Source organism: Hemiscyllium ocellatum, chromosome 6 (genome assembly GCF_020745735.1).
Source record: "Hemiscyllium ocellatum isolate sHemOce1 chromosome 6, sHemOce1.pat.X.cur, whole genome shotgun sequence".
Classification (NCBI taxonomy): domain Eukaryota; kingdom Metazoa; phylum Chordata; class Chondrichthyes; order Orectolobiformes; family Hemiscylliidae; genus Hemiscyllium; species Hemiscyllium ocellatum.
Window position 1 is genome coordinate 91388717 of NC_083406.1, and position 18353 is coordinate 91407069.

General features: G+C 39.3%; 1 protein-coding gene across 1 annotated transcript in view; it reads left to right on the forward strand.

The window, feature by feature from the left end:
• Positions 1-18353, forward strand: part of pds5b (PDS5 cohesin associated factor B) — a 237068-nt gene that overhangs the window by 76683 nt on the left and 142032 nt on the right. The window contains exon 10 of the mRNA XM_060826137.1: positions 13573-13667. Within this exon, the coding sequence (XP_060682120.1) occupies positions 13573-13667 (95 nt within the window). The remainder of the gene's footprint in view (positions 1-13572; positions 13668-18353) is intronic.

Consider the following 18353-nt stretch of genomic DNA (forward strand, 5'->3'; position numbering starts at 1 on the left):
TGGCACCATGACTCCAGTCACTCCACCTTGCTTTGAAAATGTCGATCTGGATGCATTCACCTTTTTTTTTGAACCTCTGCCAAATTTAGAAGGTTATGCCTATAAGGATGTTGCTTAATTGGAACAGCATTTCCTATATCTATATCATACATAATTAGATTAGTATTTCCCAGTTTATTCCCACAAATCTCCCCGAATGATAGTAATAACTCTTTCAGGTCCTTTTAGTTTTCCTCTGGAAGGTAAGACACTAATTAATTTATCCCAGTTTTTAACGATCTTCTCATTTATTCAATTTAATTTGAGGAATGTCCATTCAGAATCTTCTGAACTTTGTCCTTCACTCTGTGATGTGACCAATAACACAGTCTCCTTTTGCTTTCCTTTCCTGTCAAAGTACCTTTTGAGCATATTTGCATGACGTACCCTGAGATTTCATTCTGTCTGAATTTCATTTTCTTATCAAATAGTTCACCTCACTCAATTTTCTTATGGCTTGATAAGGTCCATTAAATCTTGCTTTTAATGGTTCACCTACCACTGGAAATAACACTAACACCATTTCTCCAACAGCAAAATTGCGAGTTTTTGATTTTTTTTTTGTCTGTTTCTTGTTTCATTGCATGCTGTGACATTTTCAAATGTCTAGCCAACTCCCCTACTCTATTTAACCGTTCCCTACAATTTGACATATAGTCCAAATATGTGGTCTCTGAATTATGAATAATGTCTACTTAATCAGTTTTAGCAGTCCTCTCTCTTTATACCCAAAAGCTAATCCAAATAGACTGAATTTGTTTGATTCATTTGGTGCATCTCTGATGGCAACAAGCACAAACTGAATTGTCTCTTCCCAATCATCTGGATAGTCTTGACTATAAGCCCTCAGAATCATCTTTCATGTCTGATGCCACCTTTCTAGCTTTCGCTGTGATTCTGGATGGTACGCAGTAGACTTGACTTGTTTTATTCCTAAGTTGTCCATAACTTCCTTGAATAATGTTGATTTGAAGTTTAACCATTTGTTCTGATTGTATCTCTGTGGATAGTCCATGTCTAGTGAAAAACTTGAGTAACGCCTCTACGATCCTTTTAGCTGTGATATTTTGTAATGAAATGGCCTCTGGAGATCTAGTGGGCATGCCCATTACAGTTAACAAATACTGATTCCCACTTTTATTTTGTTTTAGGTAGGGATTCTATGTGATCAATTAAGATTCTTGCAAAAGGTTCCCCAAATGCAGAAATAGATAATAAATGTGACGGTTTTTTTCCAGCCTATGGTTTTCCAGTTACCTGACATGTGAGGTAACTCTGGCAAAATTCAGCTACATCCTTGTGCAGTCCAGGCCAGTAAAAATGTTTTTGTATTTTAGCTTGAGTTTTTCTTACCCCTAAATGACCTCCTACTGGTAGTTCATGAGCTACCTGCAACACCACCTTTTCTATGACCCACTAGCAATACGGCGCGATGAACTTCTGCTCTTTTCTCATCTGCCTGAATATGTGATGGTCTTAACGAGGAATGGAGACCTCATTTTGAAGGTAGTGTCACACTGGGATACATTTTCTGTGTATGCGTTTTGAGACAATTGCTTCAAATTTTCATCTTTCTGCTGTAACTCAGTTAATTTGTCAGAGCTAAAGATTTTTTTATGTATATATTTACTGAAAAAAAATTTCACTTTCACACAAAAAATCAAGAGGACGTTATAAAAGTACAGAAAATACTATTGTACTATTTCAAATACTAAATAATTTCTAAATACTAGAAATACTATTGTACTATTTCATTATTACAGTAACATTGACAATAAACTGTCTACTATTCTTTAAGATACAGTCATCTCATATTTACTTAAACCAAATTAGCACAAACTGAAATAAAATAAGGCTAAATTAGATTACAATCCACAAATTAAATTACACTACATCGTACTATATTACATCACTCCACTTGCCGCACGTCCCTCGAGGCTCCGGTTGCAGCAGTGGTTATACCCATATTTACTAGGCCTCCCTCCCCAGTGTCCACAGACTGCCATGTACGGCCCTCATGGCTGTATAAAGGCCCTAATCCGTACCGCAGACAGATCCATGTCTATGTAATTTAGAAAGGGCCTCCATGTCTTATAAAATTGCTCCGTTCCATGGTGCACTATACTTGTCAGGTAATTTTGAGGAATGCCTTCAATCACAAATCTGTGCCACCCTGTAAGACTTGAAGGCTTTTGATATCCAATTCATTAGGAAGTTCTTTCTCGCATAATGCGCAAAAATGTTGAATAACTTCTTCCTGTGTTCACCCAGAGAGGGAAGATTTGGTAATCCCAAAAGGGGAGATGCTGGATCCTCTCTAACTTGCATTCCCAGGATCCTCTCCAGCTCATTCACTATAGCCTCCCAGTATCCGCAGATCTTGTAACAGGACCAAAAGCAATGCGTAAGGGTGCCAATATTGGTTTTACTTTGGGACATTTCGGGGAAGATCCTTTCTTGAACTTTGCTAACGTCTCTGGCACCATATGGGCTTTGTGGAGGATCTTCAATTGCATCACTCGTGCCTTATTGCATGTTGCAGATTTCTTTACATTTTTCCCCATATATCCTGCCGCGAGAGAGATGAGATTTCTTCCCCCAACTCCTGATTCCAAGTCTCATGGAGTCTCTTTAATTCCCCAAGACGTTCCTTCTCTGCAGATGGTATATGGTACCTACAGAGAGCACACCCACATTGGAACACTCTTTGTTCTACATCTGACTTGTAGAGCTGGGTCATGAGCATGGTTTTCTGTATCTAAATTCCTAACCTGGAAATATCAGAAAAGGATTAGGGATTCCGTATTTCTGACCTAATTGACCAAAAGACATCAATACCTCTCCCTTGAATAAATCTCCCAACTAGGAGATTCCTTTACCCTCCCATGTTCTGAAGTCAATGTCCATTGACCCCAGCCTAAATCCTAGGGCTCCCACTCACTGGTGAATGGCAAAATTTTAAGCAAATTGCCTTCACCCTGCTGCATTATCGTCCATGCTTTTACTCTATTTATGATAATTGGACTTTCACAGTGCTCAACCACTGACCTCCTCTTATCCATGAACAATAAGTTTGAGGTGATGGTTTGCCTGCAAGGCCTGTACATCAAGTCATATTGACTTTGAGTTACTGTGCACTCATTAGCCTAATATGACAACAGGGTGCCTATTTGATACCTCCAGATCTGGGAGATGCACCCACGCATATTCTGTGGGAGTTGCCACTTGGTAAATTTAATTAAAATGCGGAAACAGCACCAAATAAATGATCCAAGCCATCTCCCAAATCTCCACAGGACTTGATTTGAGTAATAACAATGGGAGCATCCTCGTAGGATATAACAACCGAGTAAGAACATTTGGTTCAATCAAGTCTCCACGGCCTAGCCATGATCTGGGTAGTCCCTCCCATCGCAGCAGGTTCTGCTTTATCCTTTCGAACAGCTGTGTAAAGTTAGCTCCATACAGTTGCCGGAAGTGAGGGGTAATAAAAATTCCGAGGGAGAGAGAACTTTACTGTGACCATCTAAAAGGAACCTCCATTCTGTCTTCAGCTTCGATATCTCCACCAGTTCCCCTCCCCACTACCATGGGCAAGACTTTAGATTTTGTAAAATTTATTTTGTATCCCTAAAGCTGCTGAATAACTTGTTTTTTTATATTAGACAGGGTTTGGACTTTTTGGGGTTAGGTTAAAAACAAAAGCATGTCGTCTGCATAGTGATTTTGTGTTTCCCAACTCCCATCTTTGGTGCTGTTATTTCAGGGTCTTTTCGGACAGCCTCCATCAGTGGTTCAAATACCAAGGTAAACAGTAGCAGTGACAGGGGACGTTCCTGTCGGCTGCCCCTCCCCATACCATAATTGCATGACTTAATGCCTTGGGGTCTTTATATAACATAACATTGTCACCCACCTGGCAAAGGCCCCTCCTAAACTAAAACAATCTAGAAAAGCAAAGAGATGGGACCATTCCACCCGATCAAAAGCCTTTTCTGCATCCAGGGAGACCACCAAACCTGGAATCCTTGTCTGCTGACATATTTGAACTCTCTTCAACACTCTATTGTTGAAGGAGCTGTGGCCCTTGATAAAACGCGTCTGGTCCTCTTTCATGATAATGGGCAGCGCCTTCTCCAGTCTCAGAGCCACGACCTTTGATAGAATTTTAAAATCCACATTCAACAGTGAAATTGGTCTATACAATGTGCAATCCTTGGGGTCTTTCCGTCCCTTTTAAGGGAGATGTTGGCCTTCCTGTGAGAGGGCGGAAGACAGTCTAGGCTATATGACTGACTGACTGTACATCTCCAACAGTAGTTGAACTAACGTGTTTAAACTCCTTGTAAAATTAACTTAGGAATCTGTTTGGGCCGGGTGCCTTACAACCTTGAAGCTGCCCTACCACCTCTTGCACCTCCTGCACTGTCACAGGTGCTTTTAAAAGGGAGACCTGACCTGTGTTGATACCAGGGCAGTCGAAGCTTTCAAAAAGAATTCCATTCTCGCTTCTCCACACAGCCCTCCAACCAGTATAACTCTGCATCGAACTCCCAGAATCTGGCACGATCTTCCTCCATTCATGAGTGACATTGCCAGTTCGCTCCCTGATTAAACAAAATGGCCTGTGGAGCACTTTTCTTCCGAGCCAGGTAAGCTAGGTAGCTACCTGGTTTATCCCCATATTCAAACAGTCTTTGCTTTGCAAAGGAGACTCCTCTCCTTGCCATTAGTGAGTGCTGAGTCCAGAGCAGCCCCGAGAGCCGTTGCAATTTGACCACTGGTCTGGTATAATATGCTGATTTAGCTGCCTTCAGCCAGGCCTCAAGCATCCGCTGCTGCTCTCCTCTCTGCCTCCTTCTCATTATACCCGTTAAGAATGTTTTGGTGGTCTCCCGGAGCACTGAAGGGTTACTGGCCATATTCCGATTGCTGTACCAAGTTATCATCCTTCAACAGAAACTGATCTGTGCACCTGTGTCGCGTGCCTAGTCCCCACTACCTTTGGTCTGAACTTCTAAATATACTGCTGGCATGGTCTGAAATAGCTATGCTCCTGCAGGCTAACACCAAATCCAAACAAACCAACAGAACAAAGAACATGGATCCGGGATCAGTGGTGCTGGAAGAGCACAGCAGTTCAGGCAACATGGCTCGAAACATCGATTTCGCTGCTTGTTGGATGCTGCCTGAACTGCTGTGCTCTTCCAGCACTGATCCAGAATCTGGTTTCCAACATCTGCAGTCATTATTTTTACCTAGAACAAAGAACATATCAATTCTTGTGTGGCACTTATGCAGATTGGAGTAAAAGTTAAAGTCCCTCCAGACATCATCTAGCTCCAACTCCTCACACAAGTCCACTAACTGTCTAGAATGCCGAGTTGTACATGACAGCCCTCTTGGCATCCTGTTCACGCCAGGATCCCTGAGATAGTTAAAGTCTCCTTCTATAATTGTACGGCGCACCCCAAGAGCCATTCATTTAGAGATTGCATCAACAAAAAGTTTGAGGATGCGCCAGGGTCAGTAAACGTTCAGGATACCATATTCTTCTCCATGTATCAATGCCTTGAGAATGACTGACCGTCCATACCCATCCTTGATTTGATCTGTCACCTGAAATGGAAAATTTTGTACCAGTACGGCCACTCTGCTGCTTTTGGAGTTGAAGATGGAAAAGAATACCCTACAGTATTCCTGTGCTGTAACTTCAGATGTTCCCCATCAGTCAAATGTATCTCTTGCAAAAGCACAATGACAAACTTTTCCTAAGATTTGAGAGCACTTTTGTTTTCCTTTTTAATGGGGGAATGGCTCCCTTTCATATTCCAGGTGCACCACCTGAATAGATTGCTAGCCAAAACTGTACACTACAGCCCGAAGTCCCCGGAGAGGAAAAAGCCTGTTCAATGTGTGACGAGAGGAGAAAAAAATCAGAATTAATGAAATCTAAATAATCCCAATCTCCCAGCCGTCCTAATACCTTCCAGCTAAAGCAGTGCCCAAACCCAGGCAATGAAAAAGAAACATATTATTTACACTCCTACAAGTTAGCAATGGATGCCCACCTCTCCTCTTGCCATCTCAATCCCAAACATCTTTTACGTCAAACGAGTAACCGCCCTTCACCCAGCAAAACAGAACAGTAGAATAGCGAACAACCACCAAACAGATAATACAAAAAATACTGGATTTTATACCAAAGCGATACCATGCCAATAAGCCCGAGGGCCTGAACCTGGCTTTCCAACGTTCGTACTTGCCCTTCTTAGCTCTCCGTTGCGGGCTCCGAGGATGCGGTCCTCTGCTCCACCCCTTCCACTCGCTGATTCACAGCCTGAATCTCTTGCTTATGCTTTGTCAATGGCAGTAATCAGCTCCAGCTCTCCCTAGACTTTTTCATGGAGTTTTGCAAACTGTTATTAAATTCTGTTGCTCCACTGAACCTAAGGGTGTCGCTATGGGAGTCGAGGAAATGGCTGCGGGTGTGCCATACATAATATGGGAATGCCCTATCCTGTTGCACCCCCCTTGCTCCCTTTCCTTTTAGATGCCTTCATTTCGGCTCCATATCTTCCAAATCCTAATTTAAAGGAGCTCTAGGTGCTCTACCTACTTAATGCTACAAACTTTTCTCGGTGGTGGAGGGAATGATTGGAGCCCACCTTGCCTGGGGTATGTCATAGAGCCCAATACAGTAGACTCTTCAGACTGCCACCTTCTTGAATCCCTCTGAGCTAAAGATTTTTGCTTGTCATAATATACTCCTGTTTTGTCTCCATCATCTGATCAAATAGGGCCTCTGCTAATTCTGCTTCAACTTTCTTATCTGTACTCTTCGATCTTTTCTGTTTCAACTGGTATGACCTCATTACCATTGTTATGACAGAGGGGAATCCCTCTATTAATTGAGCCAAACACACAGAAAAGCTCGCCTCATCTCATAATCTGTTAAAGTATAAGTGACACAGAACTTCCAAATCCCACTCTTTAAAGAAAATAACATCAATTTATAACTATAAAAGTGAATGGTCAACAAAAAATTATTCCCAAATCTAAGCCCCCCCTTTTCTTTTAACTGCTTACTATTTGCCTCCAACTCTGTAACAATATGCTGTTCCAAAAGACATTTATTAAAATTACATCAACTTAATTTCAAAACCACAGTCTCTGTCATCTTCTGTGTCTTCACTCTTCCGGCTGATGATCTCCCTGGGTTCGCTTCTTTCTTTTCACTGCAAGTATGTTTCATGTGCAAAGGTACTTTTTGTTTTTGATAGTGTTTTCTAATTTCTTTGTGAGCTAGGTGTTATATTAGCAATTAGTTCTCTGGCTCTGCAGCAGTTGCTCTTTGACCAATTTTCAAAATGTCTGCATTCTTATACCCCCAATATTGGAATGTCTCTTTGGTTTGCTGTTGACAAAACAATTTCAAACTCTATTGAGTTTTAATATCCTGGGCCATAACTTAAACTGATTTGATTGGTTTACTTTGAATTGTTGTCAAAACAGCAACCAAACAGCAGGTATCCATTTCACAGCCGCATTCACAGATTGAGAGGATCTTGTATCTTTTAATATTGTAATCTCTTTACCTGCTGTTCCTGCCCTGTGTGAGTAAACTGACCTTCACACGTGTGTGGTTTAAGAAGATCTTGCATTTCCTCCTTAACCAATCTCTGACCAGGTTGTACATTCTGGTGCAGCTTTTTTAGCCTCCACTGCTTTCCATTACCACTGTTAGAAACCAGTTTAATAAAATTTAGATGAGATCACCAAAACTGGAAACAAGACAATTTATTCTTCGACCTTGCAAGAAAGGGCATCAAATGCAGAAGCAGTTGAGCAAATTAGAACTCGGGTTAGTGTACAGTTATACTCTTTGAGCTGAGTGAGGTCACCTCTCCAGGCTCCTAATTACCCAATCTCTCTGTGTCATACCACTGCCCAGATGCGCTCCACCCTTATTACTCCTCCCCAGGTTGGCAACCTTCCTCTCTGTAAGTGCTGACACACACATTATTTTGTCGACAGTACATCAAGATCTGGTTTAACGTTTCGTATCAATTCTGCTGGTACATTCCATCCTCGGTCATTTCATTAACTTGTATCATTTTATATAGCCCAAGCATTTCGGTTATCTTTGCTTTTTGCTGAAAACTTAACTTTTAAAGAGAACTTATTTGCTATAATAATTACACACCAAAGTTAGTATTTAATTAACCACAATTATACAATGAAATGTAGAGATACTCTTCCCTAAATACTTGCAGAGTTAACAGTTCTCTTGCTGTACTTCTTTTCTGTATGCTTTTTCTATATCTGCAAAAACAACACTTTTCCCCATTTCTAGCACCACTCGAGCAAAATTCACTGGCTTATCCTGTCGTCTTCTGTCTTTCCAGTGCTTTTCTAACCCACCAACATTGATTTCATGTGGCCTACTTTACTGTAGTGAAAACAGCAAAGCTTAACTTTTTTTTTCCCCCTTTTTTAAGGTTTTCCTTTTTACCTTGTGGTAAGTTATCCTTCTGACCTTCACTGAGAGCTACCATTCCCTTATCACATGAGGATTTCTCTTTTCCCCAATTTCTATCTTTCATTGATTTGAAATTGATGTTTGAAGCCAAGTTTTGATTTATCAATCAACTCACAATCATTAGCGATTTCAGCTGTTAATCTTGCTGTTTTAACTCTCTCTGCTCTTCCATATGAGTTCTCGCTACTTCAGGAGGTGAATTTTTGAACTTCTCCAAAATCGTCTCCCTAAGAGTGTCATAGATTGGCTCTGTCTTTAATGCCCTTTATCTACCTATCAAAATGACTTCATTTGATCCTTTGAAACTCAGTGTATGTTTGACCGAAATCCCCCCCTCGGATTTCTGAAATGTTGTCTGTCGGCTTCTGGCATAAGCTCGTATACACTGAAAACTGCTTTCTTCACCTCCTCATATGCCCTTGATACCACCTTCAAGAGATGAAAATACCTCAAGATCTATCTGCAAGTTTTGCTGAGATCAATAAAACCCACACAATCACCAGCCACTGCATTTGTTTCGCCATCATATCAACTCAGCCACCATCCCATAAACACCCCTTTGGCAAAAAAGGTAAATTCAAACACAGGTTCTTACAGGAGAGATGTCAGAGAGGGGGGATCAATGTGGAACTGCTTGTTCGGGTCCCCAGGAGCTTCTCTGGGTTCACAACTTAAACTTGACCAGCAGCTGCAAACAAAACAGCTTGCTAAATCAAACTAATGTTTTATTGAAGTTTTTTAAAAAAGGTTTTCTCAAGTAGATACTCCCAGATATGTTGGAACCTCTGCCTTTATGATCCCTGTTGGGGGGGGGAAAAAGAAGACAGAATAACCTTGTTAAAGATTATTGTCACAAATAACCATTCAGGTTAGGGGCCAGGTGCTGAAAAGTGTGATGAGTCTAGGTGAATCTAAGGGTCGGTGCAGACTTTGGCTGCCTTCTGTGTTATATAACTCCATTCCTTTTATACTAACCCCACAGTTCTTTTCCCACAAATATTTTTCATTTCTCCCTTTTCAAATGAAATGCCAAATTCAGGCATGTCATAGTTAAGGTTCCTGAGGGAACCTTTTACTCTGATTGTTTAAACCTTCCTCATTGTGCATTACCAGATCCAGAATAGCCTGACCCCTGATTTCGATCCACAATCTGTCATTCTAGGAGACTGTGTCCTGAATCCTGTTTCTAAATTCTCCTTCGTTGCTCCCTTTCTCAATTTTCTCAATCTATGACTTTCACTTTAGAAGACTAAGGTCACTCATAATTTATTGTTCCTTTTTTACATGCTGTCATTGTTTTTTGACTTCTGTTATGTCCAATATAGCTACTTCAGTGGATTAGTACATGACTCTGTCACCAATACATTTCATTTTGTTGCTTCTTGCGTCATACAGTCTGGATTCAACATCTTTGATTCAAAATCATTTCTCACTGATAATACAGAGGGATCTGAATGGCATCATGCATGTATCACTATAAGCTAATGATTAGGTTAGATTCCTGACAGCGTGGTAACAGGCCATTTGGCCTAACAAGTCCATACCGACTCTCTGAAGAATAACCCATCCAGACTCTTTCCCCTACCCTTTATTTACCCTTGACTAATGCACCAAACACTATGGGCAATTTACCATGACTTATTCACCTGATGTGCACATCTTTGGATTGTGGGAAGAAACTGGACCACCCGGAGGAAACCCATGCAGGCACAAGGAAAATGTGCAAACTCTACACGGACAGGCGCCCGAGGCAGGAATCAAACCTGGGTCCTTGGCGCTGAGAGGTAGCAGTGCTAACCACTGAGTCACTGTGCAGACATGAATAATAATAACAAGAAAGCTAATAGTCTTTGTATTAATTTTCCTGGCAGTAAAGACTAAAATAGAGATTATGCAGTGCATAGATAAGGTCACATCTGGAGTGTTGTGTAACAATGCTGTGTCACTATTTAAAGCAGGATGTAAATTTATCTCAGCAGTTCAGAGATTTTTCTGTCCAGTTTTACACCTGAAATGAATGGCTTGTCCACGAAACAAGGTTGAATAGACTAAGCTTTTGTGCTGGCATTCAGAGAAGTAAGGGGCAATGAGATTTATCAGAGTAGGGTCCTGAGTCCTGCCTGTATAAGGTAAGGATTCTATCTCGTGTGGAAGGAGTAATCACCCAGGATTACTGTTTTTAAAAACAAATTTTGAATAACAAACGAGAATACTTCTGTGACGTTTGAGAGTCTGTGGAATCGTCTTCCTAATAAGATGGTCTGTGAATATTTTTAACGCAGGGTGGATAGTCTTGATAAGCTGGGTAATTTAAAAGGTTATTGCAAGAAGGCAGGGATGTGGAGTTGAGGTTAAAATCTGATCGTGATCTTGTCAAATTGTGGAACAGGCATTCAAGGGGCTGAGTGGGCTACTCCTACATTTAATTAAATGTGAGTGTTGCTAGCTGGGGCCATTATTTATTGCTCATCTATAATTACCCAGATGCCAGTTAAAAATCAGCCACATTGATTTGAGTCTCAATTCACATCTAGATCTGACCAGGTCAGCATGACCGATTTGCTTTCTTAAGAATACCAGGCATGTCTACAATTGAGATATCAATGTGATGAAGCTACAACATAGGATTACTTGCGTCTCCAACTGGATAAGCAGCCGGTGATAGAACTAAGCGATTTTCTACAGCTAATAGATCAGATCTAAACTCTGAAATCCTGGCACATCTAGTCATAAATGTTGAAGTACAATAAAACCACTTACTGGAGAGGGAGGAAGTTCTACAAACATGAGCATTCTCCTTCTTGGGTGTGCCCAGCACACCAGTATAAATGTGTCAGTCTTGCCTTTTTTGCTACAACCTTCACCCAGGAGTAGTGATTGGAAGATCCATTTCAGTCTTCTGCAGAGGTACACAGTAATGCTGATGCTAGTCTTAAGCCAGTTTGATTCACTGCATGTGATATCAAGAAATGGTTGGACGCACTGAATATTACAAAGGCCATGTGTCCTGACAGCATGTTGGCAATAGCACTGAAGACTTGTGCCCCAGGATGTGGTGCACCCCCAGTTAAGCTCTTCCAGTACAGCTAGAATGCTGGTATCGACCTGACAAGGTGGAAAATTCCAAGGTATGTCTTGGACACAAAAAACAAGGTAAATTCAACCTGGAAATAGCAAAACCTTTGAAGAACTTTTTTTGTTTCTGCCAGCATAGTTGGAGACAAATAAAATGCGCAACAGTAGAAAAGCAAGAGGGAGGAATTTAATCGCGATAACTAAAGCAAAAGTATTAGGAGAATAATCAGACTAAAGGCTGACCAGTCCCGTGGACCTGATGACTTACATCCTTGGGTCTCAAAAGAAGTGTCGTTCGCTGGTTGATTAGTTGTAGTCTTGGAAAAATATTGCACTTCCATTCAACAAAGAAGCAAGCTGGAAAACAGGAAAGTATATAAATCGATTCACTTCACACCCATGATTGAGGAAATGCTTGAATCCTTTTGAAGTAGCAGCATGACATTTAGAAAATAATTTTGCAATTGAGCATAGTCAACATGGTTTTGTGAAAGGAAAGTAGTGTAACAAGTAGAACGGATAAAAGACATTACTGTATGTGATGTATTTGGATTCATAACACACTTTTAATAAGATGCCATGTGAAAGTAAAAGCTTTTGGAATTGGGTGATATGATCATGGATAAAGAATTGGTTAACTCATAGGAAACCAAATAAATAGAGCTATAACTAGAGAGGTAGGATTAAATCGATGTTGATAACTTGGATATAAAGATAGGTAGGCAAACAAGTTGTGAGGAGGATACAGAAAGTCTGCAAGAATGGTTCAGCGAGGAACAAAATATTAGGTGGAGTATCAAAATATGCATTTTGTTCATTTTGACAGAAATGGAAAACTGAAACTTATTTAAATGGTGAGAGTTGGTAGAGTACTGAGAGAGACCTGGGTGTCCTTGTTCCTGAATGAGAATCAATTTAGCATGTGCAATCAAGAGATAATTGGAAAAGCAAGTGAAATGCAATCCTTTTATTGCAAGGGATGAATTCTAAGTGTAGTCGAGTCTAGCTGGGACTGAATAGGACATTGCGAGCACACCTGGATTACTGTTTTGGCATCCCTTAAGGTTGCTTGTACTTACGTTGGAAGAAATCCTGTGAGGGGTTTCTCTAGATTAGGAGGAAAGGCTCGGTGCATACATACTTCTAATTTTTGAACAAAATTAGAATAATGGGGGAGGAATCTTTTGAATATTAGAGTTTGAATTAGGCATTTTTAGATCCACAAAGATGTAGTGTTACGGGGAACGCTACGGGCAGTTAAATAGAGTTAAGGTTAAGTCTGCTATGATCTTCAAAGAGTAGACTTGATGGACCAAATGTTCTAATCCTGCTATTTTTTAATATTCTTATGTTTTGCTGTCAGATTGCTAGTTTCAATGACTTTTTCTCCTTAAATGAGGATAATGAAGGTTTTGATGGAATAATTTGATACATATTTTTGAGGCCCATGTGACAAATTTGAATGAGTATGGAAACTATTCTCAGTCTGAATGAATTTGGGTTTAATAATGGGTTAATAAGTAATGAGTTAAATAACAGTTGTATTCTGTACTTAGCCAGTGTTTTCAGTCAAATTTGCAAAATCACATTTAAGTATGAAGTAAAAATGCAGATTTTTCAGTACTTAATTAACCAGTTAAATTGTTTACGAAATGGATAGTCAAACGAATGCACGTAGTGCAGAAGTCAGGATAAATGCCTTAGTTAGTCAGTGACCACACTGGATGCCCCACCAAAACATTGCCACTTCTTTTGGATCTCCTGAGGATTGATTCTTGTGTTTTTTTTTAGTTTGGTTTTCGGTGGGTGATTTTAAAATATCACCTGTTGTACTGAAGTTGCTCTTTAAGTAGATTTGCAAATCAGTAAATTCAGTTTCTGTACTCCCCATTATTACTGCAATTCTTCCTTTGTAGATTCAATGACATCCATGTTCCTATTCGTCTTGAATGTGTAAAATTTGCGAGTCACTGCCTTGTGAACCACCCAGATTTAGCAAAAGATCTCACTGGTAAGTATCTAGTTGACTTTTTTTCATTTTGTAAATTACTGACTGCTATCTTAAATAAATAACAAATCCACTTTATTTTCTTGTTTTGATTTTTCCTATGCCATCATAATAACACGTACTGAATAGATCCTGCTGATCATACAACACTTAATGAATTAAAAAATTTGGAACAAAGAATTGAACAGTGACTATTACTGAACTTAATGTAATTAATTGCATAATTAGTGAAATTGCATATATAAAATTGTAAAGCAATGAAATGAGTTTTAGTTGATACAAATCAAGATTAAAGCAAAACAAAACCCCTAGGAATTGTAGTGATATTACCCTTTGGCATAAAATCAAATTCCTGGCAGTTTGCTGAGTCAGTCATAAAATAGACATTGAGTTGAAGAAAGGAATATTGCGTACATTAAATGGATTCTAAGGTAAATTTTGAAGGAAGAGAGTATAGCAGTTTGTGATACCAGAACCTTCCAGAGCATTGCAGCTAGGTGGCTGAAGGGTGGAACCTTAGAATAAGTCAGAAGAACAGTTTTATAGTGATTACATGCTGCAAGAGGTTATGGAGATGGGTCAGTCATAAAGTAAGATAAGCACAAGAATGAGCATTTTAATTTTGATGCATGGGGAGTTGGAAACTGCTGAAAGTCCGTATGAGCAAGGTTGTTGAGTGGGTTGAACTTGGTGTCTAGTCCGTGGGTAGTAATGAATGAATTGAAATTTACAGAGAACAAGGATAGGAGGTGGTTCGCTGAATTTGTTTCTTAGTAGTAAGGAATTGAGGAACAAAAAATGGGCAATTCTAATAGTGTGGAAACAGGCTCTTCACCCCAACAAGTCCACACGGACCCTCTGAAGAATAACCCACCCAGACTCATTCCGCTATCTTATATTTACCCTTGATTAATGCAGCTAACCTGCACATCACTGAACACTATGAGCAATTTAGCATGGCCAATGCACCTAACCTGCACACTTTCTTGGCTTGTGGGAGGAAACCGGAGCACCTGCAGGAAACCCACTCAGACGTGGGGAGAATGTGTAAACTCCACACATAGTCACCAGAGGCTGGAATCGAACCTGGACCTGGCAGAGTAGGATTAGTAGCTTATGGCTTCTTTTCCAGCGACACATTTTCAGCTTACGGGTCAAGTCTGGTTTAGGTATGAGAAGCTGATTGCGGGGAGGAATGGTGTTGATGACTAAGATAAGTAGTTTGTGATGGGGCTCAACCATGGCTGTTGACTTCTTGAGTGTAATTGGACAAAATTGCTATATGCCAGATAGATAACCGGGCAACTTTGTCAGTGCAGGAACAGAGTTGGGTTATGTGGTTGAGCTTGGTGATCCATTTGTGAATGGAAGCTGACCTCGTGTCTGATGTGATGTGCATAATGAGGTTTTAAGATATATCTATGGATATTGAAGGTGATATAGTGGATGGGAACACTAACTATTGCTGCTGGTGGTTTAATTATAGTTGGTTGAAGTTTAGGAATAGGAACATGCAAGGCTGCAACATGGAGGCATATGTTGAAAGTGTGATATTGTTGGTCATGTAGCAAGCTATGGAGCTATCAAAGAGAACAATGAGAGAATCGTACACTACTGTCAGAGAATGTAACTTGACATGGATTAATTACTGTATTAGTGCTTTAGCAGTGATGGAATGCTGATTTGGAGAAATTACAACATGAAATTTCCTCTGGGGAAAGTGGACATAACTTTGGCAGACAATATACAGGTATTAGGTTATGTCCTCCTCAGTAAACCTTACTTAAATGTTGATCATTATAACAACTGATTTGTAATCTTCATTTATAAATTTTGATGCAATTATATTTAGATTTATTCTGTCTAGTGCTGATTTCCCAAACTACAAATGGAATATTCTTTCTAAAGATTTCTGAGCTGAGCAAACTGCATGACTTGTGATGTTGGTTATGAAGAGAGACTACTCCGAATAAGGTTTTGACGGAGAAAAGATTGAGGGAAAGATAATCTATGTCCTCCTTTTGTCAAAGATGTTGTATGATCGTAAGGCTAGGGTTTACAAAGTCAAGGTAAACTTGGAGGATAATAGGTTTTAAAAATTCTCTCAGTCACTGATACATTGAACAAAATATATATTATGTAGTCAATACAGTGGTTTCAATTCCAAAAAATTAGTAAATACAAGCTCATTGAAAATACGATGTATGGATATATGTGGACAAAGATATGAAACGTCTCTACAGAATTTTTTAAGGTTCCTTGGCAAGGTTTCTTTGAAATTAAAATGAAGTGTTTCATGTGTTGATTGTGGAATGTGAATAAATAATCTGGAATTCAGTTTGGGATCGGGGAGAAATTCTGCAGAGCTTTCCCAAAGGAAATTAAGACCAGGCCATTTGCTTCCACAGACCACAAAATCTAGTCCATTGTGAATTCGAGCAATCTATTCAGAAGATATTTTTTATTTCGCAAGGTATGATTATTTCTAGTCACTATTAATTTTGAGGTTTTAGTAATTGGAGATGAATACAATAAATGAACATTGGGTATTTTCTTGCGTCACAAGAAAGATGCTGGGAAAGATTTATGTGTATCAAACTTATGCTCATTAAGAAACTCCAACATCTGTCTCCCTTTTTTTCGCAGGGAAGCCAACATAAGGTTAAAAAATATATATTGTATTCTAGGTTTGAAATAATATTTTGTCACAGTGCTATCTGTTGTAAGATAGTGATTTAGCAAATAGGGTACCAATATATTTCAAAAGATCTGATGTTGATAACTTGAAATGACAAATTTTAAAATAATTTTTAGTTTCAACTTCATGTTTTTATAGTGAAAACACAAGCTTTCTGTTGAAGGACCTGGATGCTTTACTTTTAAAGCAGTTTTAATTCATTAAAATTAAAGAGCTCTTGCTATATTTCTCTTTCAGCAAGATGGTTCAATATTTCTGTAATGTAGTTCATAATGTTGAAGTTTTAAAATATGAAATAAATGACTAATTTGTTCCATTTTTGCGTGACTGGTTCAGATGTATTTGTGACATCAATCATCAGGAGATCACAACATGGTTGAAATAAGTGAATTGTTGCTTCAATTTAAAATGCTAAATGGCAAATGATATATGAAAATGTCCAAAGAACAATTTGCCAGTTCCTTTTCATTGGGATATGAGCCAGACTTGTAAAATGTAATCACTAATACACTGCAAGTAATGCCACAGATAATTACATTTTAAAGTAATTTTGTTCTCCTGAATGCGGGTGAGATTGCCAATGTTGCATTTCACACCTGTTCTTGAGTTGGTAAGAAGTTGTTTTGTAGACTTTTTGAACTGCTGTTGTGCAAGTGGTGATGTTGCTCAGTTGATAAGGAATTCGAGGATTTTGACCCAGTAATGATTTAAAACCACTCAATTATGTCCACGTTACAGTTCTATGACTTGGCTCATTTGAAGGAACATGGAAGTAATAGTGATCTGACGGTATATTGCTCCTCCATTTTGTTGGTAATGTTACAGAGAATAGCTATTGACAGATTCTGAATTGTTGCAGTGCATCCTGTAAATGGATGTATAGCACTGTAACTACCGAGTTTTGCTGATGGGATGATCGTTTTGAGTTCGAATTTAGAGATGTTAATCAGGTTACTGTTGTGTTCTGAATGGTGTTATGTTTTGTGTTATTGGTGCTGCACTTGCCTGGCAAATGATGAATATTCCACCACACTCGTGATTTGAGACTTGAGGTGGATGGTCTTTTAAAAAGGTAAGGAAATGAATCAATGTTGTAAAATGCCAGCCTTTGCCCTGTACTTTACTTTAAGTCATGGTCTTGATTCAGTTTGTCCAGTTGAGTTATTACTGGTGACCCTCAATGTTATCGATATTGACATGGGGAGACATGGCACAGCAGTTACTGATGGGCAGCTTGATGGTTTGGACTGAAGAAGAATACAAAATAGACAGAATTGCATCTTCATAAAATTAACTATTCTGGGAAATTATTGGGCATATTGTAATTATGCAAATTGATTGATTGTTTCTGCAGTCTGTGTGCATGTGTGTTTCCATGCTGTCCTTGGTTTTTCCCTGACATAGTTTATTGCTAGTGATTTATTTTTCAGCTTTGTCATTTGGTAAGCAATCAATGGTTGTAAGATAGGCAGAAAATCACAGAAATACTTTGCAGGTGGAACAGAAACCAAGTTGGTGGTTCGGGTTTGGAATTTTTTTTTCTCTAAACTGGTCACGGACCTAAAACACTAATCTGTAACTCTAAGGACACTGCTGAGTACGTTCGGAACTTTATCTGCTATCTTTCTGTTGCCTCCAGGGCAGAGTTTCAGTCAACATCTGTTACTATTTTCTTTTTATAAAGAATGCGATGATTGAGCACTTGGCAAAGAATGATAAATTTGGATTGAGTCTATGTGGATTTATGAAAGGAAGCCATTGTTTGACAAACTTGTTGGCATTTTGAGGATGTTACTTGCAGATCAAGGAGAAATGGACCATGTCACAGAGTCATGCAGTGCAGAAACAGACCCTTATTCTAACTGGTCCATGCTGACCATAATCCCAAATTAAAGTAGTCCTATCTGCCTGTGTTTGGCCCCTATCCTTTGAAACGTCCCTCATTCATGGACCTATCTAAATGTCTTTATAAATGTTGTGACTTTACCTGC